Source organism: Xenopus laevis, chromosome 7S (genome assembly GCF_017654675.1).
Source record: "Xenopus laevis strain J_2021 chromosome 7S, Xenopus_laevis_v10.1, whole genome shotgun sequence".
NCBI lineage: Eukaryota > Metazoa > Chordata > Amphibia > Anura > Pipidae > Xenopus > Xenopus laevis.
Window position 1 is genome coordinate 60,773,582 of NC_054384.1, and position 27,858 is coordinate 60,801,439.

The window sequence follows — 27,858 nt, forward strand, 5'->3', positions numbered from 1 at the left end:
GGCATGTTTGGGGATACATATCTACTGCTAAAGGGCTGTGGTTGCCTGGGGCTGGTACAAAAGCCCAAAACATAATGTACAACCTTTCTTGCTACTTCTTTAGTTAAGCTTTAGTTCTCCTTTAACCGGGCATGCTCCTGACCAGCCAAGAGCTAGAAAATAAGGATTTCATGTACACATACAGTAGATGCCACCCATGGGCAAACATCGCAGTATTGGGGGTCTTGCATGGTTTGGGACAGAATGTGGCAGACCTTTAAAGAAGGTCTAACAGAGTCAACTGTTGAAATTAATGTATCCTTATATTCACCTTGGTGTGAATATAAAGGGTTGTCCACCTTACAGTACCTTTTAGTATTATGTAGACAGTGATGTTCTGAGGCAACTTGCAACTGGTTTTCATTTATTAATATTTGTGGTTTTTGCCTTATTTATTATTCAGCAGCCCTCCTGTTTGCAGTTTCAGCATCTGGATCCTAGGGTCCAAATTACCCTAGCAACCATGCACTGATTTGAATAAGAGATTGGAAATAAGAATAAGGGAGAGACTGCATAGCAAGATTTATAATAAAAGTAGCAATAACAATAAAGTTGTAGTCTTACAGAGAATTTGTTTTGAGATGTAGTTAGTGACCCCTATTTCAAAGCTCGAAAGAGTCAGAAGAACAAGGCAAAACTTAGATGCCAAAGAGGGGGAGATAGGAAAACACTGCTTTTGAGACATTAAGTCAATGAAGCATTGAACTTTTTAATAGTATTGAACCAACAGAATGAATAAGGCACGGAGCTTGATGCTTGATGCTTTCTGTAATTTTTTGTAACGAATATATCGTTTTTGATTTATAATAAACTTGATACTTTCTTACAGACTTGTCTCCATCTGGGGGTAGATGGACTTAAAAGGCTGTTCTCACTCAGTGTTCCTTAAACTTCACCAATGGAAGGACCCATTAGGTCCCAAACATGAAGTGCTATACATTTCTAAACTACACAGAACTGCACTTGCTTGCTCTCCAGTGGACCTGTATTTTCATGGTACAGGTATGGGACCCCGTTATCCAGAATGCTTGGGACCTGAGGTCTTCTGGGTAAGAATTATTATAGTAATTTGGATCTCCAGATCTTAAGACTGCTAAAATCAATTTAAACATTAAATAAACCCCTAATGAATTGGTGCAGCTGGGAAATTGACAGATTTTGTCAGATTTCAAAATTGAATATAAAAAAAATCTTTTTACTCTTTTGAGAAATGGATTTCAGTGCAGAATTCTGCTGGAGCACCACTATTAACTGATTCATTTTGAAAAAAAAAATTTTTCCCCATGACAGTATCCCTTTAATTGCAAATAATAATACAGAGTTTGTGCCAGCAGACTAATTTAGTTTCTTTTAAAGTGGACCTGTCACCCAGACACAAAAATCTGTATAATAAAAGTCCTTTTCAAATTAAACATGAAACCCAATTTCTATTTTTTATTAAAGCATTCATAGCTGCTGTAAGCTCATTTAAAAATCTCAGATGTCAATCAAATATTGTCTGCCCCTCCTCTATGCCATGGGCATAGAGGCGGGGCAAACAATTACTTTCACTTTCCATTCAGCACTTCCTAGATGTCACTGCTCTCCACACATTCCCCCAGTTCTCTTTACCATTTAATTGTGTAACCAGGGCATGGGAATGGACATCGGGTCCCCCATTCTGGTGCACAAACAAGATTCTGAGATGACGCAAGGCTTTCCTTAAAAACAGTGTCCACAAAATGGCTGCTGCCTGCTTGCTATCATTTTGAATTCCCAGACTGAAGGAAACAAGATTCAAATCATTTAAACAGTGTAATTAAAGTTCATTTTGCTTGACTAATGTGATAAAATAGGATTTGGAATAGTTTTTTGGGTGACGGGTCCCCTTTAATGAGAAGGTGAGCAGGGACCTCGATTCTGAGATGGCAGTGGATTGATCTTAGACTTTGCTAAAGCATTTGATACAGTGCCACACAGAAGGTTACTGGTTAAATTAAGGAATGTTAGCCAGGAACACAGTATTTGTACCTGGATAGAGAACTGGATAAAATATATATTACAAAGAGTGGTGGTCCTTTGCTTTTCAACTTGCTTATTAATGAACTGGAGGTGGGCATTGAGAGTACTGTTTCTATTTTTGCTGATGATACTAAACTGTGCAGAACTATAGGTTCCATGCAGGATGCTGCCACTTTGCAGAGTGATTTGACTAAATTGGAAAACTGGGCAGCAAAATGGAAAATGAGGTTCAATGTTGATAAATGCAAGGTTATGCACTTTCACAAAAATTATATAAATGCAAGTTACATACTAAATGGCAGTGTGATGGGAGTTTCCTTAACTGAGAAGGATCTAGGGGTTTTTGTAGATAAGCAGTTGTCTAATTCCAGGCAGTGTCATTCTGTGGGCACTAAAGCAAAAAAAGTACTGTCTTGCATAAACTCAAGGGATGAAAACTGTAGATCAGGGGTGTCCAAACTTTTTGCAATGAGGGCCAGAATTGGTGAGGTGAAAATGTGTGGGGGCCAACCATTCAGCCTGACATTCTTTGAACCATTAACATCATTTAACTCATTTAAACAAGGAATCGCCTAGCCGTATTATTTTGGGAACATTAGTGAAATGATCTGCCACTTGGTCTATACTGCTGCCTGTGTGCTGAAGGTGTTAGCAATAGACACGTACTGGCATGCAGTTTACTGTACCCTGCATGCCAGTACGTCTATTGACACCTTCATCCCTAAAGAAGTATGTGAATCAGCACATCACTATGTGCCAGTACGTGTCTATTGCTAACTTCTTCAGCACACAGGCAGCAGTATAGACCAAGGGGCAGATCATTTCACTAATGTGCCCAAAAATTACGCTAGGCGATTCCTGATTGCACTGTGCTGGTCGGCCGCATTATTATTAATTTAATGATGGAGGCTGAGGGCCGGTGTAAATTTGAAGATTAGCCGCACTTTGGACATGCCTGCTGTAGATACCGTATATACCCGAGTATAAGCCGAGTTTTTCAGCATCCAAAATGTGCTGAAAAAGTCTACCTCGGCTTATACTCGGGTCAGCGGTACCCGACTGGAGTAGCTGAGATTGCAGTCACTTTTAATCATTCCTATACCAACAGTACACTTGGGGAGAGACTGCAATATCCCACAATTCCCTCTGTTGGTTATATGAAAGAATAACAGTGCGCCCTCTGTTGGTTATATGAAAGAATAACAGTGACTGCAATATCACACAGCGCCATCTGTTGGTTGTATGAAAGAATAACAGTGCGCCCTCTGTTGGTTATATGAAAGAGTAACAGTGACTGCAATATCACACAGCGCCATCTGTTGGTTGTATGAAAGAATAACAGTGCGCCCTCTGTTGGTTATATTAAAGAATAACAGTGACTGCAATATCACACAGCACCCTCTGTTGGTTATATGAAAGAATAACAGTGCGCCCTCTGTTGGTTATATGAAAGAATAACAGTGACTGCAATATCACACAGCACCCTCTGTTGGTTATATGAAAGAATAACAGTGACTGCAATATCACACAGCGCCATCTGTTGGTTATATGGAAGAATAACAGTGACTTCAATATCACACAGTGCCCTCTGTTGATTATATGAAAGATTAACAGTGACTGCAATATCACACAGCGCCCTCTGTTGGTTATATGAAAGAATAACAGTGACTGCAATATCACACAGCGCCCTCTGTTGGTTATACGAAAGATTAACAGTGATGGCAATATCAAACAGCACCCTCTGCACATGGTAGTGGGACAGTGGGACAATGCACACAGTAATCCGTTTGGCAATTCTCTGTCACCATCAACTTTGCAAAGAAGTCCGGTTGATCGCTGGGGGGGTCACTTTGGCAGAATGTGCGCTGCTGGGAAACAGGGCTGTAGTTGTGTCTAGGCTTATACTAGGGTCAATACGTTTTCCCAGTTTTCGTAGGTAAAATTAGGTACCTCGGTTTATACTCGGGTCGGCTTATACTCGAGTATATACGGTACTAAAGTCTACAGTTATGGGCAGATTTATTAAGGGTCGAAGTGAATGCGAGAGAATTTTCGAAGTAAAAAAATTCAAAATTCGAAGTAATTTTTTGGATACTTCAACCATCGAAAAGGATACTATGACTTCGAATTTAGTTTTGAAGTAAAAATCGTTTGAATATTAGAATATTCTATAATCTAAGTAATGTCTCTTTAAAAAAAACTTCGACTTCAATACTTCGCCAAATTAAACCTGTCGAAGTGCTATGTTAGCCTATGGGGTCCTTCTACATCCATTTTCTAAGTCTTTACACATCAAAGTAAAATCGTTCAATCGTACGCTAAAATCGTTCAATGGCCAAATTCGGTGAAAAATACTTCGACTTCGATATTCGAAGTATTTTAATTCGATGGTCGAATTTCGAAGTATTTTACACTTCGAAATTCGACCCTTGATAAATCTGCCCCCTAGTGTAGATATGGGTATATATAGTTTATGTGAGTATATGGAGGGGTTAGTGTGTGCATTTGTATAGATGCTGCACTTTTTCAACCCAATATAAACTGTTTTAGCATTATAGAGAAAAAGAAAATCATTTTAAAAAATAGTATTTTTTTTTTTTTTTAAATGGACAATATGCACAATGGCGTTCATGTAATTCAGAGTTTTCTGAAAAAAAATGGGTTTCCAGATAAGGGATCACATACCAAAACATACTAGATCTATAGATCTATATCCTTCAGGCAATTTTATAAGCCGCCGATTTTCCTGGAAAAAACCCCACAAAGTATAGTATTCCGAGGTAAACTAAAAGCCCCCCTGAAAAAATGCCCCTAAAGTGAAAGAGCAAAAAAATCCTTTTTACAAGTCTAGTTCTGAGTGTTACAGAAATATGTTAATAGTGTAAACTGTTTCTGTCTAGCAGTTTATATTGTTTTCATTAGAGACTCTTGTCTGCTGAACCAAGGTAGAAGAATCCAGCTGATTCATATACGTTGAAGAGAATTACATTAGAATTATATTATTTCTAGTGCCAGAACCAGAGACCAGAAAATATGCAATAATACTTCTTTCATTTGCAATTACAATTACGAATAACTTTAGACCCTGTAATTTTTTCATTAATGAATATAGTGTAAGGCTGATTAGAATTACACTGTTTGCATTATGCACATGGGAGTCACAATCGCATAAACCCACTAAAGCACAAGCAGGGTCCAGGCTCTACTGTTAATAGCTAGGTTAACTACACTAACCACTATAACTAACAAACTAGGGGTACACAAACAGCTTATATGATAAATATAAATAGCCATGCTCAGTGCTAAAGGGAACATTTTTAAAAATTAAAAAACGCATTCTTCATAAATGCAATATTACAAAAAGCTAGAGTGAAATAATAGGGCAATTTTAGATATTTAATCAATATTATTTCAGCACTTTAATATAGGCTCACTGGTGAAATGGCATTAATGGTGAGGGGAGCTGAAAAGAACATCGAATCAATAACATGGTTCATTCATACCCCCAGCTAGAATCTATAAAAAGAATCTATAAATAATCTATAGAATCTATAGAATCTACCCTCTTTTCTTGGATTCTACCTGCTGCTACTCAGCAATTATCTCTTCATATATGGGATCAAGTGCCAAAAACATTAGTAAGGAAATTCAAGAGCCCTGGAACTGACAAGCATGAGAATGGCACAAATAAATTGAAGCCTGAGCTTTCAGCAGTAAAAATATATCTAGACTAGAAACATGAGATTTATGTTATTTTACTCTAAAAGCAATACGTCAGCCAGTTTGGATATGTATATCCAAGCAAATTGATTGAAGTTTATGGATTGGGGGAACCTAAACTGGCACTAAGATTTCACTGTCTCATAGGATTGAGGGACTTTAGAAATTCAATATCCCAATGCATAAAAGTGAAACACTACATAGGAACAGCATATAGTCAAAAGGTGAATGTTACCAAAAAAACAAAACAATAGAAGTTTAAAAAAGACAAACAAAACAAAAGACATTTGAATATAAACTATAACTCTTTGCAAAGTGGGTTCTGCTGCAAAACTATCTACATTTTAAGGGGAAATTGCATTTGGTTTATTACCGTAATATACTTTATTTGCTGTTAATCCATAAATCTTATAAATGTAAGGTGCTATTTTTGCTCTGGGGAGGAAATGTCTAGACTATTCTTATTATTATTAGTAGTAGTATTATTAATAATAATAATAATAATAATCTCCAATAATTTAACAGTGACATACGAGTCAAATTTTTTGTACAGTGGTAAAATGCTAGCTTTGCCAAAAAACTACTATTACCTTAAGAATAAAGTAGTCAACAAGACTCACAGAATTTGATTCTATGACAAGGAATTGAGTAGATAATGTGTACACAAAGGGCTAAAAAGTCATCACCAGTGATTACTGCAAATTTACAAAATCACTAGCCTGCAGGGTCAGAGAACCCTGAGACTTTTGACATCCTTATAGTTTTTCATAGGTAATTATTATTTATATTGCATACATGTTAAAGGAACAGTAACACCAAAAATTTAAAGTGTTTTAAAGTAATGAAAATACCATGTAGTGTTGCCCTGCACTGGTAAAACTGATCTGTTTGCTTCAGAAACACTACTATTGTTTATATAAAGAAGCTGTTGTGTAGCAATGGCGGAAATTGAAAAACGGCTATATGGCACAGGATAAATAATGGATAACAGATAGCATTATGTTCTACAGAGCTTATCTGCTATCTGCTGTGTAACTTGAGCCTTTTCTCTTTTGAATAACTGCCACCATGGCTACACAGCAGCTAATTTATATAAACAGTAGTAGTGTTTCTGTTTTACTAGTTTTTTTACAATTAATTTACAATTAAATTTTTTGATGTTACTGGTTACTATTTCATTTTGGATAACACTATTTCCACTCAAGTGACTCTAGAAACGAGCCTAACAGAATAAAAGTATCATTGTAATGATACCATACATTTTGGTTATAGGTTCTGCTTTGATCCATACCGCACAGCAACACAATTAAACAACCATGGCATGGAAAGGGTTAAAGCACACAATTAAACCCTACCTTCTAACCAAAAATGAAGGCAACAGAGACAATTAGCCAGTCATTTTGTACTGCCAACGCAGTCAACAAGGTACAAAGGTGCTACAAATGATGCACCACAAAAATGTACCCTCATGTGTGAGCAACTCTGGCAGTTACATAATGTGGAGCAAAGCATTTTAAAGTAAACTTGACTTGGGGTAATGGTGACTTTTAACGACACATTCTGAGATCTTAAATATGTTAAAAGCTATGAATTACTGAGTATCATCAACAATGCCAGCTTTTCTAATGTTGAAATGGAAAGTTTCATTTTTCACCTTCATATGTCTTTCTGAAGCAGCTTTATGAGAGGGGTCACCAACTGTAAACTGTTCTAAACTTAAATATTAAAAAAAAATTGTCCCAAATAGAAAATAATTGGAAAAAAAACTTATTTCTGGTAAACAACCTGAAAAACTGAACTGAAAAAAAGTGTTTGGAAGTTGAACATCCCCAACAGATAAAATGCAGGTGTATTTACGGCACAGTCTTTGAGAATCCCAAAGAGAGCTCCAAGAGTTTTTAGAAAGATACAATAGCAATGGACATCCCTGCAAAAACAAAATAATTTTTTTCTTTTATTAACCCTATTAGGAGACTACAATGACATTTGCCAACTCATCCCTTAATAATAAAAAAAAATAGTGTTATATGTATACATGATACATTTTGGAACACATTCATGCATTTTCCCTTTTAATTGGGGAAATATAATGGCCACTGTTCCCTTAGTAATAAAGGAATGGGTAGCGTTATGTGTATGTATGATATAGTTTGTGGAACACATTCGTGCATTTCCCAATGTACTGCATTGCTTATATTATCTGGGAAAACAATCTAGTCAAGAAACATAAATATAGAGAAGCCATTAAATAAAGTTCTTAGTATTCCATAAAGGATTCATACATCGCTTCTGCCTGTAGTAAACACATCTTGTGCAAATCTCAAGCAGAGATGTTCTCTGTTATTCCAGTAATGAGTGAATGTGGGTGTATCTATAAAGAACATTTGACAAAAGACTGCAGAATTACCATTCATTGATGAATGAAGAACTTTGTCTTTTTGTCTGCCATTATTCCTCAGCTATTATATTAGCCTAACATAGTTCTGTAAGGCATGAAATAATATTCTAGCCTCATTATACAAAAAGGCACTTTCTCTATGGTGCCCTTTATTAGTTGCCAACCACATGAGCAAACACCTTCCTGTGACTTAATATCCATATGTTTGACATTGGATACAAATAAAATCCAGCTCCATGCTACAACCTAAGACCTATTTGCCATAATAAGGGTCTAATAACTCTTTTATGGATGAAAACACATTGCGACAAGGAATCTCATATTTTGATTCTAAATATTACAGAATAACATGGCACAAGGACTGATAGAAATGCAATTTCAAGAGGAAGTTCTCATTAAGAGTATTCAGGGGCAATGTTTACAAGAAGTCTGTTTTTACTTGTTTGCTATAAACATTTTTAGGACTTTTTTTCCTGGAGTGCTCCAGCTTGAAATTGAAATTGCTATCTAGCTCTGAGCAATAATGTCCCTAGAAAAAAAGCAGTAGCAATGCATGCTAAGTGTCACTGGAAGTTATGGCTTATGCTATTTTACCCAGTCATAGTGGAACATGCCGACAGATAAATCGCCTTGGGTTATCCAGGTGCTTCTCATGACGGTATTTCCTTCAGTTTTATCAAATGAGATTCTCATTATTCACACAATCATAAACATTATAATCTAGAGAAGATGGTGGGCTCCCCAGGTGCAAGCGGATTTTAAATAAGAGAGATTTCTAACCAAATAATTCCTGCTAGGGAATGAATGCTAAATGAATAGGAGACATCCCCCCCCCACCAATAATAAAAACCCTACATAGTCCTCCCTCACCCTCCGCATAGGTGATTACCGTTGAAAGTGTCCCTAATTCATTACTCACATATAGGTGCAGAGTAAGCGCAGAGGAGCTCATAGGCACCATCTTCCTGCTCTTCAGTATTCTTTGGGTCCTCTATCGGCAATTTCCGAATCTTTTGGCGCGTGCACTTTCAGGGATAATCACCTATGCGGGGAGGAAGCAGGGGGGGGACTATGTAGGGTAGTTGGTAGGGGTTTTTATTATTGGGGGGGTCTAGTTCTCCTTTAATGGCAATATTGCATTGTAAAACGCTTGATCATTAGGAGTCTGAAATTAGACCATTATTATTATTATGCTTTCTTATACTAAATAAAGAAAAAAAAGAGATGAAGGACATGAGAAGGTGCATGTTTATGGAGTCCGAAACAACATTTAATACATTAGCTGAATATCAGATTCTATTAGTTGATGGGACAATTTTTTCACATTATGCTACTACTAGGGATGCACCAAATCCACAATTTGGATTTAACCTAGTCCTTCATGAATTAATCAGCCATATCTCAGACCAAATCAGAACCATGATTTGCAGATGCAAATTAGAGTTTGGAAGGGTCACATGATTTTAAGGATTCAGTTCAGCCAGTTCAGGAACCTGGATCCTGGCATTTGGTGTATTACTAGCTCGTACAGAAAATCATATATTTCATGTTCTCAACAAATTTCAACATAAAACAGCTCTGATCGGACCATTGATACATTTAGACTACTATTTATGTACTTAAGTGAAAAAAGTGGGAGCAACATTAAGGGGCACATTTACTAAGGGTCAAATATTGAGGGTTAATTAACCCACGATATTCGACTATCAAAGTTAAATCCTTCGACTTCAAATATCGAAGTCGAAGGATTTACTGCTATCTGTTCGATCGAACGAAATTCCTTCAATAAAAAAAACCTTGGAAAGCCTATGGGGACCTTCCCCATAGGCTAACATTGATGCTCGGTAGGTTTTAGGTGGCGAAGTAGGGGGTCCAAGTTTTTTTTAAAGAGACAGTACTTCGACTATCGAATGGTCGAATAGTCTAACGATTTTTAATTCGAATCGTTCAATTCAAAGTCGTAGTTGAAGGTCGATTCAATTATATTCAATTTTGAAATCTGACATAGGGCTAGACATTTTGTCAATTTCCCAGCTGCCCCTGGTCATGTGACTTGTGCCTGCACTTTAGAAGAGAAATGCTTTCTGGCAGGCTGCTGTTTTTCCTTCTCAATGTAACTGAATGTGTCTCAGTGAGACATGCGTTTTTACTATTGAGTGTTGTTCTTAGATCTGTTTGCTCTTTTGAGAAATGGATTTCAGTGCAAAATTCTGCTGGAGCAGCACTATTAACTGATTCATTTTGAAAAAAAAAATTTTCCCATGACAGTATCCCTTTAAAGTAGTAAAGTAATAAACATCTTATTTTATAATCTGCTAATGGTTAATTCATTTAGGCATCCACTTCTCACTCATTGACGATGTAGTTAACTAAGAGTGAATGATAGTAGTTACTGGAAAAACTAGATGTTTATTAGAGAGATAGTAATTACTAACGGATGCTCCATTAATTATGCATCAAATTAGAAAGTAGGAACACAAATATTCCATAACTTTTGTAAAACATTTATAAGGTTGCAGCAGAATATATCACCTTGTGATGTGGCTGCAACATAACAACGATGGGTTCCAATTAGCCCCTGCAATCAATGTAACTTCAATGTGCTATTTGTGGCATACACAAATCCACCATACTTTGAACAAGAATAAGGGCAATGGCACACAGTATGTTTTGTTACCTGTTTTTAATCTCGTCCAATGTGAGTAACTAAGCGTTACACTGGGGTTTACCACCTGCAACAAAGAGCACGGTGTGCTACTGCCCTAACAGGCCAGGACGCCTGAATGAAATACAATGAAAATAAACAGGTATTTTGTATTATTAAATTCTAAAAGATCAAAATATAACTGGATTACTACCCACTGTTAACAATTTAATGTTTGTCTGAACCTATTAATACATTGTATTAACATCAATAACTGAAACAAAAAGAAATAGAAAAAAAAGCACCTAATTTTTATGCCTCTGATCTACAAAAAAAAGGAGCATCCAGCCAGTGTGTGTACTCTTATTGCTTATAAAGAACTCAATAATGAATAATCAAAAAGCAAAAGTATCACCTTGTGTGAGTCCATGCTAACTAAACAACATACAAAACAAATATTTAAGCAAATATGCATTTCTAAATACAGCCTTCAATATGTAACATATGATATACTTTCTATTTGAACAAAGGGGAAAGGTATGTGGGATCAATGAGGCATAAAGCTGCTCTACTAGCAAACAAACAAAATACTCTCAAAATACCTGCTGGTATAGGATGCTTACCATCTATTTTCCTTCACGTAATTTGAACTGATATTTTAGCCTGAAATCACAGATTTTCATGCCTGTGGTTCCAAATAAGCATGGTGTTTTAGAGAAAAAAAATCTTGGAACTTCCCTAGAAAATAAAGAATGAGTCCTCCTGTAACCTGTCAGGTGCTTTTATGCCTTTCAGGTGATGCTATATTATAGGAAAAAGGGAAACGCCTTGAAAACACATATGCAAGAGGAAGTGGATATAGTGTGCAGAGCAGCAAATTTAACTGTTTTACATTTCATGTCCTTAAAGGGGTTATTCACTTTTGAGACAACTTTTAATATGATGTAGAGAGCGATATTCTAAGACAATTTGCAATTGGGTTTCATTTTTTATTAATTGTAGTTTTTCAGTTATTAAGCTTTTTGTTCAGTAGCTCTCCAGTTTGCAATTTCAGCAAACTAGTTGCTAGGGTCTAAATTACCCTAGCAACCATGCATTGGTTTGAACAAAAAAATGGAATATGAATAGTAGAGGACCATTCTATAACATACTAAAAGTTACTGTGAAGGTGAACCACCCCTTTAAGGATATTGATATTCGAACTAAACAGCAATCCAGTGCAAGCCTTAAAGCATGGGTTTCATCCGAGATGTAAAATATGGAAAGCAACCCCCTGAATGTGTGAACAGTTCTGACTCCTAACTGCAATCTGAACATATTAAAGAGAAAAGAGACAAATGCAGTCACAATCATCAATGGAAAAAAGTCAGTTCCAACCAGCAGGTGTTTTATAAATAATAATTACTTATCTAACTATAACAGTAAAGTAAAACCACTGTGCACCACCTATGCAATCCCTAAGCAAAATCACACTAATAGGTGTTTACAAATTCAGGCAGACTCACCATGGCACTAATAGTCTCCTCCCAGTCGGGCCTCTCTCGGGGATGGATGCTCCTTGGCAACTCAGGTACAAAATCATCCTCTTCTAAGTGAAGTGAAGACTTCATTATTCTGTGAATATATGTAAAGAATATGGTTTACGGATTTATTAATCCTTTCCCCCTGTTACAGATGAATAGTAGTTATAAATATGCATGCTTCTGGGTTTTCTACCTCTCTGCACTCTTGTAGAGGTTAATGGAACAGTAACAAAAAAATTTAACGTGTTTTAAAGTAATGAGAATATAATATAATGTGCTGCATGGATACAACTGGTGTTTGTTTCAGAAACTCTATTATTATACAAGCGGCTGTGTAGCCATGGGGGTGGCCATTCAAAGCTGAAAAAAAGAGAAAAGGCACAGGTTTACATTACAGAGAATAGAAAAGCTCTGTAGAATATAATGGGATTGTAGCAAACGTTTCTGTTATCTACTGTGTAGCCTGTGCCTTTTCTCCTATTTACCAATGTAGGGCAACAGTAAATTATTTCGAGATTCCTTTCAAAACACTTTAATTTTTTTAGCGTTATTGTTCATTTAAGGCATTACAAGGGCTAGAGAAAAAAACATCCAATCTGTACATTTAAGATATATATATATATATAGATGTATATAGATATATATATATAGATGTATATAGATATATATATATAGATATATATATATATATATAGATATATATAGATATATATAGATATATATAGATATATATAAATATATATATATATATATATATATATATATATATATATATATATATTACAGTATAGTGCTGCAAGATCCAACAAAGGATCAACAAAGCTTATAGTGCTTTAATTAATTCTAGTAAATTATGATCAGCGCTAGTCTGCTAACACAAATTAATGGCTTTATGTACCTTTATATTTACAGGCCCACATATACATAACAAATAAGCTTTTTAGAATACAACAGGTTTTCGTATTTAAGTGATAAAATAATGCACACATAGAAAGTCATAGGAGAGCTTTCTTGGCAAGAAACATTTTATTTGCAGATGCAGAACGGATATCATTAAATGTACATCTAATAACTTTAGCAGGCCCCTTTAAGTGAACCTTTTATGCATCAAACACTTTCAAACCATTAGATGCTCTTTCAAATTCACAAGCCTATGAACAAGATAGCATAATAAAACTGTAATGAACATTCTGATGGAAAGGCATTTTACATTTTTTTTTAATTTCATGAGTTTTTGCAGCTGCTGCTTTCAGCACAGATCTCAGCTCTAGTTCCCAAACCCAACTCCAGATATTCAAAGAAACCAAAGTCTTTGTGCTCATTAACACAGTCAGCAAAATACAAAGTAAGCACTGAGCTAAGGAGCTATTTCTGGTGGGATTGAGAGTGAAAAACTTATTTGTTGCTATAAAGTTGCAAAAAGTTGTATGGAACTAGGACAAGGGCTATGGCAAGTGCAACTGTTATATTCTATATTCTATTTATATTTTATTACAGCCAGGGTCATGTCCGCAAGGAGTTTGTATGTTCTCCGCCTGTCTGAATGGTTTTCCTCTGGGTACTTGGGCATGTTAGTTGACTCCTGATAAGATTGGAACTACCATGTGAGAATATGACAGGGACCTTAGATTGTAAGCTCCATTAGAGCATTAGTCCACTCGGTGCACACCATATGCTACATCTATACCTGGGTGCCACAGCAACAAAAACATATAAAAACAAACAAAGCTGGTGCATGCTCAGTATTTGAAAAATAGCAAAAAAGATTTATTTAAAAAGAAAATAAATGAAGAATACTCAACGTTTTGGCCCTATACAGGGACCTTCGTCAGGATAATGTACAAGTAATAAACAGAGCTGTAGTGAGATTACAGAATATGAACCCTTGCCTGAAAATGGCACCAAAATGGTTGCTCGGTAACCAATCACCATGTAATTACACACACACACAAAACACTGTCACAAGTTAAGACATTATCGAGAAAGCAAAGTGTAAACAGTTAACTAGAGAAAGATCAGAGAAACTGCAATAGGGGGTAGTATACTGACCATTGTCTATGGCAGGGGTCCCCAACGTTATAATTTTGGAGAGACCTGCAATGTTCGAGGTACAGTTTTCCTTTGAAGGAGAATGCAAGCTTAACTGAAGAAGTCGATATTGTAGTCAGATATTGATCGGGAAGACACATCGGATGCCTCCATACACGAGCAGATAAGCTGCCGATTTGGGCTAAAGGGCCGATATCGGCAGCTTTAATCTGCCCGTGTATGGCCACCTTTAGAGATCTGTTCCAAACCATTAAAAATCATGAAAAGTGTGCATATTTTTTAATTTATGTATATTGCAACATTGCTTGAAATTATGCTTACTTTTCCACAAGCTTAACTTGTGTGTGTGGAGTTCCCCTTTAAACATTTTCAGCGCTTTAAAGTTATTTGTAAAAACAATTGCTATTGAAAAGCAGCATTTTAGCAAAAGGTCTTTTTATCAGCTGCCTTGTCTTACATTGTATCAACAGTCTGAGCCACCAGTGCCGAGAACAGAAAGGTGCAAACACTGCTTTCAATAACACTACATACACAAATAAAGTAAAAACCAAAGAAATATGTAATGAATGTGCATTGCAACGTTGCTGAGAATTATGTTTTCTATTAACAGGCAAAAATGTAGGCTGGCAAGTTGCAGTGTGCCCCTGACCAAGCATTTTTTTTTTTACAATAATGAATATGAATATTTTTACAATAATGAATAAAAATGCATCATCGAAGAACACTATATGCATGTAGAAGAACATTATATGCACTTATACATGCATCTGTATTCAAAATTGTAAATGCACATACATGCTCTGTGTGTATAGCTAAATTTACAAAATTAACGATTAGTTATGATTAGTTGCTATGGGTAACTGTACTGGTACAGCTTTGCAACTATTTTAGAATAAATCAAACCCAGGCTAAAATGAGAAGTAAACTCGCCCACCCACACCCCAAAAACAAATACAGTCTAAGTAAATAGACATGACTAGTTCTAGGAAGAAAAAAATGCTTTGGATTTCAGAGTTGACACCTATTGGTGCAGAGATCATTAGTATGGGGTGCTGTTCTACCAAAGTGAGCTGCAGCTGTGAACAAGATATCATAGATTGACATAAAGAAATGTTATGGTATTAAACCATTTCCAGTAAAGGAAAATCATTCATCTCTTTTTGTAAAAATAATTTAAAATAAAGATGTTAATATTACAGTATATAAATATCTGCCTTGATAAATGCTTAATAAATGTGGGAATATCTATCAATTCAAGAGAAGCAGGAGGGATATTACTAATGCATAAATTATGCAGTATGAAGAACTGACTTGGTAATATATGATTTCTCATCTTAATGTAATGTTATAGGAAACCAAATACAAATAAAACTAATTTACTAAGCATTCAAAAATGCTAAAATAGGTAATTATCTAAAAAAAACAAGAGGAGGAGCGGATTTTTACCTTCTCCAAACAATTAACATTTATAATGTAAATATAATCTACATATGGGAGAACATTTGGGAGAAAAATATGTAAATTTTTAGCTTGTAAAATTTATTCCTGAGGAATGAAAAGCTAACAAAATGATGAAAAACATTACAAAAAAAAAACTGCCCACAGACTTTTTATAGAGACAAAACACTAAAAAGATGAATCAGGAAAATCACTTTAGCAGTCACAGGAATATTGCATTCTATACAAAATAAGAGAGAAAGCCTGACGTTAAACATGTGATGGGCACTGCATTTCCTTGGGTTTTTCAACAGCCAAAAATCTAACTGCCAATTTGCAGACAAGAGGCCTATAGGACTAAAAATGCCATGTTATATATAATGAACTTATTGAACCATCCTAAAGTTTCAGCTTCTCAATAGCAGCAATGATCCAGGACTTCAAACTTGTTACAGGGGTCACCATATTGGAAAGTGTCTGTGACACTCACATGCTCAGTGGGCACAAGTTATCAAGCAGAAAATTAGGCTGGCCTGTCACATAAGCTGATGGTACAGGGCTGATTATTAAATTCTGATGCTAGTTGCACTGGTTTCTGTGCTGCCATGTAGTAATTATCTGTATTAATTACTAATCAGACTTATATTGTCACATTTAAATTCTATGTGTACTGTATAGTGTGAGTGGGGTCCTAAGCTCAGTAAGTGACAACAGCACAGAGCATGTGCAGTGAAACAGCAGAAAAGAAGATGGGGAACTACTGGAGCATCTTGGAGACACAGATCTTTACTCCTAAAGGGCTTTGGTTGCCTTAGGCTGGTACAGAAGTTCAAAACATAATGTACAACATTTCTAGCCTACTTCTTTAGTTTAACTTTCCTTGTCCTTTAAAGCAATGGCGCACAGTAATGGGATAAGATCTTCATTCAAAAATACTCCCATCCTTTTAATGGGTGTTTAGCTATAGTGGTGGTACCAGGTAGTTATGTGCTTTTCTGGTATTTTTCCCTGCAGTAAGAACATTTACCAAATTAATAATGCATAACATTAGCAGCTTTAAAGAGCTATAATGCAATAAACCAATCTTTGTAGCTGACAGAGTCACTTAATGAATTAAATGCAGTTGACATCCCACTGGAAAATGTACCATAATTACAATAGGTGATAAAATGACAGGTCACAGTAAATATCACAACTCAAATATTGACATAAAAAAGCAATTACTGAGAAATGTAGTCACAATTCATAAGCAATGCAGCTCTTCAACAATTCATACAGCCTTTGTAGAAATGAATTCTGTGATTTGTAAGGGATGGGATTAAGATAAATCACACAAGCTTTTATGTTCGAGAGTGTATTCTATACAAGAAAAAAAAGATGGTTAAAATTTAAGGTAAAAGTGGAGGAAGATATTCATGGAAATGCAGGAAAAAGACAACAATACAATAAAGCATAACCCATGCCAGCTGCCCATTATTCCTTAGGAATCTAGATATCAATTTTTTTTTGTTTCTGTGCAGCAAATGCGGATTCAAACCACATTGTGTATGTGCAAATATCTCTCTGTCGTAAGGTGAAGGATGATTGGAATCATGTCTAAACATAGGACTTCAAAAATTGCTCTTGCATTGGAAATAAAAATTACACCATTATACGTCAAAAATGTTCTAAACCGATTGGTGCATCCTAAAATAAAGGGAGTTTACAGGGAAAGAAGAAGCTAGGTATGAATGGATGAAGCTATGCACATGTGGATAGAGGGATCGACATCGATCCAAAAGCAAAAGACAAAACAATTATAGATGTATTTGCCTCTAATATTCTGTATTAATGCAGGAATGATTTATCAAAAACACATCAAATTCAAATTAAATATGTTAGACAGTCAAAATGGTCGTTAATTGCTACAGTGGTTCAAATAAGATATAAATTAGCAACAGGCAGTGTAGCAATTATTAGAAAAAGCTGCCCCTGTAACTGCTAGTAGACGGGGAGAGTATAAGGGGACAAGTAGGGCACAGACTGATAAGCAGTTTCAGAATATGTTTATTTCCAGAGTTTAAAGAGGCCCTAAAATGCTGTTTTTCTATGAAGCACAGTAACATCTAGTTATGTCACTGGCAACAGCTATACTTTCACGGTTTTGCTGAACACAAAATATAAACTTGATCATTACACTCAAATAAGTAAACATTTTTGCACATAGAAAGAAAATTAAATTTTAAGCGGTTCTGAAATATATATTAGTTAAAACATATAAATTATTTTGTAATGTGTTAGTTGTAAATGGTCTCTACACAGTTTATCCAGACTGTTGATAAAATATACCAAATGAAAGCTCTCCTCCAGGCATAACTTCAACCACACAATACCCACCCAGTACACTTTCTTTATACAATATGCTAGCATTGTGGGAACAGGAGTTTTGTCTGGAGAATTGCTGTATTCTATTAAAAGTACATTGTTTCAAGAGTCAGAAGGAGAAACAAATAGAAAGTGGCAGACTGTTGTTAGTAAAAAAAATTAAAATATAAATGTAAAACTTTTCAGTATGCATTGTTTTGGGGGTGTTCCCCTTTTATACACATATGTGATTAGTGTAGGCAACTGTATTTCATGTCCCACTTTTTATTTAATGTTAAAAAGCAAAAGAATAGTTGGTTGATGAGCCATGTAAATTGCATTTAGATACACATAGGCAAATGCTTAAAGGAATAGTGTCATGATTTTTATGGTGTAGTTTTTATTTCTAAATTACACTGTTTACACTGCAAATAATTCACTCTACCATGCAAAATTTCATTCCTAACCCAACAAGTTTATTTCTTTAAGTTAAATTAGTATGTAGGCAGCCATCTTAGGTCATTTCAAAAAGAGCCATCACTTCAGGATGGAACTGCTTTCAGGCAGGCTACTGTTTCTCCTACACAATGTAACTGAAGGAGTCGCAGTGGGACATGGATTTTTACTATTTTGTGCTGTTCTTATAGCTACCAGGAAGCTGTTATCTGGTTTCCTTCCCATTGTTCTGCTGATGGCTGCTGGGAGAGAAAAGGGATGGGGTGATATCACTCCAATTTGCAGTGCAGCAGTAAAGAGTGACTGCAGTTTATCAAGTTACATGACGGGGATACCTGTAAACTGACAATATGTCTAGCCCAGTGTCAGATTTCAAAATTAGGTAAAAAAAATCAGTTTGCTCTTTTGAAAAATGGATTTCAGTGCAGAAGTCTGCTGGAGCAGCACTATTAACTGTTGTATATTGAAAAAAACATGTTTTCCCTTGACAGTATCCCTGTCTGTACAAGTGAATCCAGAGTTACAGATTCATTTATTTCATGTTAACAATCAGCTTCTATAAATGAAAATCCACAAAAATATTAAAGCTTTGGAAAACAGGATTTAAACTGAACGTTTATCATTTAACTCAAAGAAAAGAAAGCAGCCTTTTATAGGTATTTTCTGAAGAAAATGCCTGGTCTCTGCAGACTGCAGAGTCCATGAAGCACAGAATAGACAAGCCTCAGGAGTAAGTGGAAATGCTTCTGCTTGCACTCTTTTAGTAACCGTCACTGAACAAAAGGAACAGGCATTCTCACGATTCACAATGTGACCACTGTGGTGCTTACAGTTTCAACAGATTGCATTCACATGCACTGTCCTGAATAAGTCATTTATATTTGCAATGAAAAGGGTTTTCAGCTCTGGGACAGCATAGAGGCTACTACTCTACATGTGCAGTTATTTCTATTTACAGTGCCACAACACGTGTTATTGTTACGCACAAAAAAAAGTTTCTAAACAGTCACTTTTAAATATACAGTTTTGCTCCAGAAGACCAGAAAGTGAAATATGGAATGGGGGGGGGGGGTGGAGAATATTGAATAGGAACCTATGAAAAAAACAATTATTAAAAATAAATATGAAATAATAAGTATACAGTATAAATAATTATTAACAAAACTATGGAAGCACCAAATCCACTATTTCTGGATTCGTCTGAAACATAAATCTTTCATAAAGGATTCGTCCAAATCTTGAACCAAATCCAAGGCCTAATTTGCATAAGCAATTAAGGGGAGAAAAAGGACTGCATGTGCAGAATGTGGGAAAAAATTAGCAACTCCTTCTTGTGTGATGAAAAATCAGATGACAAAGGATTTGGTTAAGAATCAGGCTAAAATAAAGGCAGAATCCTGGATTCCTTAAAAAAAAAAAAAAAAACAGTACTATGTTCTTGATAGCAATTAAACTTTATAACAACATAAGGGTAAGTCCACACTGGGCATTTTGAAAATGAAAAACCGCTGGCGCTAATCACACACGGCGATTCGTTTTCCGAAGTCGCCCGAAGTTTCCTCGTGAGACAACCTTCGGAAAGCAAACTGTGTGTGATTTTCATTTTGAGCCGGTGCAGAGTCAGAGAAGGCATTTGTGGACTTACCCTAAAGGTTGCAAGACAACTACCCTTACCCCCGCCCTGAGGCAGATTCCATAAAAACAGGAAATTTGAGCTCCAGCTCAAACACACTTCACAGAAAATGTCTTGCGTTTCATCGACCGAAATCCGCCAAGTGTGTCCGATATGGAGCTGATAAATAGTTCCAGTTGTAAATAGAAGTGGAAGTCTACTGCTGGAAGTAGGGACTGAAATTGGCCGGATAGGCTGATTTCGGCCCTGTGTCAGCCTAGCTTTAGGGAAGGATAGGGTTTGTTTACACAGAGCAATTTGAACAAATTACTGTTTACAGTAATTTTTTTAGCAGGATTCGGCCGAAAACTTCTGACTGGCCGAACCTATTCCAAAACCTAATTTGCATATGCAAATTAGGGGCGGGGAGGGAGATTGCTTGACTTTTTGTCACAAAACAAGGAAGTAAAAAATGTTTCCCCTTCCCTCCCCTAATTTGCATAGGCAAATTAGGGTTCGGATTCGGTTCGGTATTCGGCTGAATCTTTCGTGAAGGATTCGGAGGTTCGGCCAAATCCAAATTAGTGGATTCGGTGCATCCCTAGTAAAAAATGGTGGAATAACTCGCCACACATTGCGGTGTAAAAAAAATTATTTAAAAATGTCATATTTTTTATGAGTCAGTCGGAATAAAAATAATGTAAAATAATGGTGTCAAAGATAAAATAAGGCAATAAGGCAAACAATTACATAGCGCATGAAAGATAAATTACTGTATTTAGAATGCAAAACAAGAAATATAAATGTAAAAAAAATGAATTTTCTGATTTATATGATGTTACTGAGCCTTTAAAGATGGGGCTCTTTGAGCCACTTGGCAGAAAAGCTGCCAAAACGAGAACACCTCACCAAATGAGCAGATCTTTTCCCAATTTGGCCCACCCACACATAATATGTGTATGGGCCTATGCAGACCCACTGGAAGTCTACAGTATTGACACATTGCTACTTAGCCATAGAGGATGCCATTCAAGATAAAATGAGGCAATAAGGCAAACAATTACATAGCGAATGAAAGAGAAATTACTGTATTTAGAATGCAAAACAAGAAATATAAATGTAAAAAAAATAAATTTTCTGATTTATATGATGTTACTGAGCCTTTAAAGATGGGGCTCTATGAGCCACTTGGCAGAGCTCTAATGCACGCTGGTATGGATTGAGAAAATTTCCAGAAATCAATGCCAGTTGCATGAAATACAAAGCCATTCCATGGGGATGAGCCAAACTAAACCATGGCTAGGAAATGCACCAGCTGTTTGTCCTAGTGCCTAGCTAGCAGAACATTTTCTGAACTCCCGCAAGAAGTCTCCGAGGTCTCTTCCTCATGCCATGCTAGCCAAAATATTAGGCAGTGGGGTATGACCAATATTTTTATGCTTGTCTAATCAGGATGGGATTTTAACCACTCAGTAAATTGTATTGTAACTTTAAAATAGAAGAAAAATAGAGTTACAACTCATTCACTTTCTATTTATTCATATATGGAATATTTAGTGTTTTTAAAGGAGAAGGAAAGCTATGGAGGCATTTTATTGCCAATAGATTAGTTGCAATAGTGCAAGCTAGAATACTATATTTATTCTGTAGAATGTTTTACCATACCTGAGTAAAAAGCTCTAGAAACTCTCTGTTTGTTTAGGATAGGAGCTGCAGTATTAACATGGTCTGACATCACTTCCTGTCTGAGTCTCTCCCTGCTCTGGGCTCAGATTACAGTAAAGAAGGGAGGGGGGGGGGAAGAGGAGCAAACTGAGCATGCTCTTGCCCAGGGCAATGAGGTTTAAGCTGAAGGCAGAAAGTCTGATACAGAAGCCCATGTGTACACAATAGAAGGAAAGAAATGCAGTGTTTCTTTTGACAGGGAACTCAGAGCAGCACTACTTTGGGGGTTTACTGGTATATTTAGATGGACCTTTCTGATAAGCCTTACTTAGTTTTAACCTTTCCTTCTCCTTTAACAAATTGGGGACTCGAACTTTCACACATTGATAAATACATTTCAATAAATCCCATAGTAATGCATAGAAAGGGCGAGTTTTTTATATGTTCATTTCAAGATCACTCCTCCCTTGCCCCCCAAATTCTAGTTATAATCTGCTCAAAATCAAAGAGATCCCATTTCAATATGATTGTAATGTGTGTAAAATCTGCAATGTGTCAAGCCAGAGCAGACACATGGTATGGTTTAACCCCACAAAGAGGATTTATTGTCCTACTGTTATTTGTGTCCCCTGAAAACAAAATGAAGAAACCCTGAGATAACATACCACATGATGTAATTATGGGGCCTATTTACTAACATTCAAATGGGTTTTTTATCATGACCCAAATATTCATGTTTTTTTCCTATTTCTCTAAAACTCTAAAAATGAATTATGTATTAAGTGTAAAAACGCAAAAAAATTGCCAATTAAAAGTTGTCAAGGTTCTTTAGAAGCCAATGTCAGAAAAAACAACAGAATTTTTACAGGTTTTGGTTTTTTTCTGGTCTTTAATACATTTCATGACATTCGTGGTTTTAGAGAAATTGTTTATTTGTGGTTTCTAAATTCACTAAAATGACGGTTACATGGCCCTCTCTACCTTTAGGATTTTTAAATTAAATAAATACAACATACATATATACTGACAGTATAGAATAGTTTCTGAAAAAGTCACCAGCTCCAAGTATAGGTTTTAGGGAGAACTAACACAACAGCTCCACATGTGCATCTGTGAATTCTTGGTAAATATCAATATCTCCTTTATGCGCTGCTAGTTTTATGGTAACCTCCATGGGCAGCCCAACCCACAATTTGAAAGCTCTAAACACATATGCACACTAAAGACCAATGGACTTATTTGGGAGAAAAACATTTAGTAGGGTCCCTTAGATGTACCTGAACCATGTGTTGTACTTAGTACTTAGTACTCACGGCAAACCAGATTAAAAAATGCAGAGAAGCAATTTCTCGTGGTTAAGCCAGATGGCCACAAGTACCACATTTTGCTTGCAGCAATCATAATGTTATGGAAAGCTTTTTCTGTCATCTGTAGTAGCAAAGATTTCACTGCAGGTAAATCTCCCCGTGTGCCATGGCCCTTAAGGTCCCCTTAGACGCAAAGATTTCTCTTGCTGAATGACCGATTTTAGCCCGACCAATCCTTCGAAATTATCGTGCGGTTATTGGGATTCAAACAACTGTACATCTTACGATTTTTCGGCCGACATCTGTCAGAAAATTGATCGGCCAGGTTAAAAAATCTTTGTCGGTCCCAGTGCAATCTATCTATGTTTGCAGGGCCAAGCAGGCAGCTACCCTTTGTTTTCCTGGCAAATTGGTCTTTTTAGTTGATGGACAATTCGTACGATCGTTCCGAGATGATTCAGGGAGATTGTTGCCCAGACAAAGAGGTGATTAGTCTACTAAACCTCTCCAAACTTCACCAAAGTGAGAAAAAGTAAACAGAAGGTCTGTAGCTCAAAGGATGAGTTTATGTTTGAAAAACAGAAAGTTTATTTTTTAACGAGACAAAGCACCAGCAAGATGTTATGTATGGAGTGTTGCGTGTTATTACAGAAACTAAAAACTTTTGAATGAGTGCATCTAGAGGTTAATAGGTTAGTGTGTACGCAGAAGTGAGTTTTAAGTAAACATTTTGAACCGTAGAAAAACACAGCAACTTCGATTCTACGGTGATTGGCAACAAAAGGGTTAAGGGTCTACAGCTGTTTGTTAAATGCAAAAGACTGGACAATATTTCATATTATTTACAACCCTGTACCTGTATATATATAAAATAAAGGGTGCAATAAAAGAATCTCTTGGTGGGTCACTAGCCCCCCAGTCAAACAGCACATTATAATACATACAACAAAGTAGAACTGCAATATTTAATGAATCCAGGGGCATTGCAAAAGCAAGTATATGCTTCTGGAAGCTAGTGGTTGCCTACCACTAGTTAAAAGTGTGAAGAGACTTTTTTTTTTATTTTTTTTTTTTTAAGTAACTTTTACTTTCCTGTTAAAAACACCTGCAAGGCATATGCGACTTCTGCACTGGAGATACTGCCCTAAAGCAAAGCATTCAGAAAGTCCCCTGCTAAAGGAATTATTATAGGAATGTTACTTCTGTGTGCAAAAATCTTTTAAATTCACTTTTTGTATGGTGGTTTCAAGTAGTTAGTGATCATGCATTCCTTGAATGTATTTTTCTCCTCCTCAAATTCCTGTCTGTTTTAGGTTAATAAGGGCCTATTGTTGGAGGTTTCTCTAGCTGAACTAATGCAGTTTCCCCAAGACCAAGAGTTGCAGCTGTTAAATTGTGCCGTGTCTGCAATTCAGTGTTCTATCTTCCAAAATTTCAGGGTTTCATCACTTCAGCTCAAGCTGATGAAAGGTAGAGAGAGGGGCAAAGGAGAGACAGAGCAACTCGAAAAACTTTGGAACTTAGCTCTTGGTAGTAAGGACACAGGTGACCCACAAATATATAAAAGGCACAAGTTGGCAAGCAAAGCAAGTAATAAACATAGGCAAAGTTGGATATTCTAAACTCTAGGATGCATTAAAGGAGAACTAAAGAAGTTGGCTAGAAATGTTGTACATTATGTTTTGGGCTTCTATAACAGCCCACTGCAACCACAATGAAGATCTGTGCCTTCAAACATGACCCAGTAACTCCCCATCTTCTTTTCTGCTGATTCATTGCACATACTCTCTGCTGCTGTCACTTACTGAGCTTAGGGACCCACTCACAATATATAGTACACAGAATATAAATGTCACAATATAAGGCTGATTAGTAATTAATATAGATAATTACTACATGGCAGCACAGAAACCAGTGCAACTAGCATCATAATTTAATAATCAGCCTTGTAGCATCAGCTTATATTACAGGCCAACCTAATTTTCTGCTTGATAATATGCAACAACACCTAAGCTTAGCTTCTCAACAGCTGCTCAGACCCCACTGAGCATGTGAGTGTCACAGACACTTTTCAAGATGGTGACCCCCTGTGATAAATTTGAAGTCCTGGACCATTGCTACCATTGCAAAGCTGAAATGTTAAGCTGGTGCAATAAGTTCAGTGTATAAAATTTGGCATTTTTAGCCACATTCATTTTTAGGGTTTAGTCCTCCTTTAAAAAACAGCTAAAAAATGGTCAATAAATGGTTGAAACTTATGTTGAAAAATTAATATATCAACATTCCTTTCACGCTGTAGTGTTATAAAGGGCCAGAACTAAAATTCTAATAAAATTTATGATGCTATAATTATTTTATTGTTGTATTTTTACATAATTTCTTTTTGTCCTGTACCTGTACCTCTCCGTTTCAGCAGCTATTTGGTTACCAGGATCCCACTTATCAGCAAGCAGTTAGTGGTTTGAATAACTGACTGGAAGGTGAATAGCAAAAGGTCAGATCGATTATCTGGAAAGCCAGATAAGTTAGGTTTGCATAATTTTAAGCCCAGCTTCACCTTCCCTCAAACCATAGGACCATAGGATCCCAGGGAGCAGCCTTTATTTGTTAAAATGGCAATTTTCTATTTAGGATTAGCCAATGGCACATGCGACTAAAAAAGTATATTACTATTAGCAGAAAAAAAAGCAGTCGCCATCAAGCGTGTATCAATAAGTCTTTATTTGTGCATGGTGCATCATCGCGTTTCGGCTCACATGGATCCGGACGACGGCTCCATGTGAGCCAAAATGTGTTGATGCACCATGCACAAATAAAGACTTATTGATACACGCTTGATGGCGACTGCTGTGAATGCTTTTGTGGTACACACATACATACAGTGTCGGACTGGGGGGCCCCCCCATACAATCCCCCAGACTCCCCAGCCGCGAAGTTCTCAGTCTCTGCACTCCTCCCTCTCTAGAGTGCTCACCTCTCACTCTAGCGTGTGCATGCGCACATCTTTCATACAATCGTCACTGCGTCAGGGAGGTAAGGAGAGGGAATTGCAGGGAGTGGGTCTGGGTCGGCGGGGCCCAAAAGAGCTGGGGCCCACCGGGTTTTTTCCCAGTCAGACCCTGTATATAATTATAGAAATATACTGTATTGGAATCGGCATTTGCAAAACACTCACATTGATTTGTCATTGAGACTTCAAGAATGTTAACAGTTATTTCTTGGGTGTTTTGTCATTTCATGTGGCAGCCATATACACTGGCTTCTGGCTCTGTTCACAGTTATAGCAAAACACGCCAGAGAAATTGCCAGTGCCTTTTGATGCAGCATCTACAGTGCCTTTTCATTTTTTTTAAAAAAAATGCTGATACTGATTGGTTGATTGACCTTGCGGAGCAGCGACCAGGGTTGTATTTAACAGACTTATATCATAATAAGTGCAACAGAAGTCAACAGTGATACAAGGTGGCAACAAATCAGAGGAATTGGAAATTCTGTCTGAAGCACAAAAGGTTAGAACAATATAACATATGTCTGTGGGGTATTTTTTTAAAAAAAGAAAGACTAATTTGCGTAGAGTAGAACTCATTTTACAAAACATAGATTGTTGTGCATTTTTATACCCAGCCAACTACTCTTTAATACTGCCCAGGGGGAGGGGGTCAATTTTGCTGGAGAAACATGTGAAGTGTAATGCTTGTTTTAAGCCTACTAAAAACAACTACATTTTTTAAAACATCCACTAGAACGATTTTCCTTTCTCTATGGATTAATGCTAGCATATGTAACAAAAAGCAATCAATTACAAATTGAAAAAATACCCTAGATCAGTACTGTCCAACTGGCGGCCCACAAAGTCCCCCCCCCCTTGTGTGGCCCTCCACATGAAAGTCTGCCTGCTGCGACTACTCACCTTATGTAAGGTATCAGAGCGGAGATTAACTAGACCCTGCATAGTTTACACCTCAAATTCAGATTTTAAGATCCTGCATTGTTTGCACCTGTAATCCTCCCTGCTTCGTGCACTCCTATAAAGCCCTGTACAGTTCACACCTCTGACACAGACTGAAAATGGCCACATTGCTCACCTGTTCAGGGCCGCTGCACCCCACTAGTTACCAGGGAAGGCAAAATGCCACTGTTGTATGTGTAAACTGGAAATTCAGCTCTACTAGCAGAGAGAGCGCATTTACACTCTCTGCGCTAGCCTCCTTTACCCCTCCGTCAACGTTGCAGACCCTATCATCCCAGCATCTGTTCACACCTCTGGCAAACTACTAATGCACCAGCATTGTGTCACTGTATGAAGCACAGTTTGAACGGTCCGTCTTAGGTTGATAGGTTTCCCTGTCTCCTGCTCTATTCTGCCTTGCTTATGCTTCCTTAAGTGTCATACATACTCTGCCTGCCCTATGCGCACTATATGTATCATAATCTGCCTGCCCTACTCTCCTTATGTGTGCCATACTCTGCCTGCATGTGCCATACTCTGCTTGCCCTATGCTAAGTGTCTGCCATACTCTGCCTGCCCTATGCTTCCTGTGTGTGCCACACTCTGCCTGCCCTATGCTCCCTATGTGTGCCATACTCTGCCTGCCCTATGCTCCCTTTGTATGCCATACCCTGCCTGCCCTATGCTCCCTGTGTGTGCCATACTCTGCATGCCC

At 36.9% G+C, this 27,858-nt stretch overlaps 1 protein-coding gene across 12 annotated transcripts in view; it reads right to left on the reverse strand.

Moving 5' to 3' along the window:
* The window catches only part of arhgap32.S (Rho GTPase activating protein 32 S homeolog), a 210,147-nt gene that overhangs the window by 109,473 nt on the left and 72,816 nt on the right, over positions 1–27,858 (reverse strand). For 11 of the 12 annotated variants that reach the window (XM_041571305.1, XM_018227720.2, XM_018227723.2 and 8 more), the window contains one exon: positions 12,308–12,416. In XM_041571305.1, coding sequence (XP_041427239.1) covers positions 12,308–12,412 — 105 coding nt within the window. In that variant the 5' untranslated portion in view covers positions 12,413–12,416. Of the gene's footprint in view, positions 1–11,425; positions 11,445–12,307; positions 12,417–27,858 lie in introns of those variants that run through there. The other variant, XM_041571306.1, reaches the window with a different exon arrangement.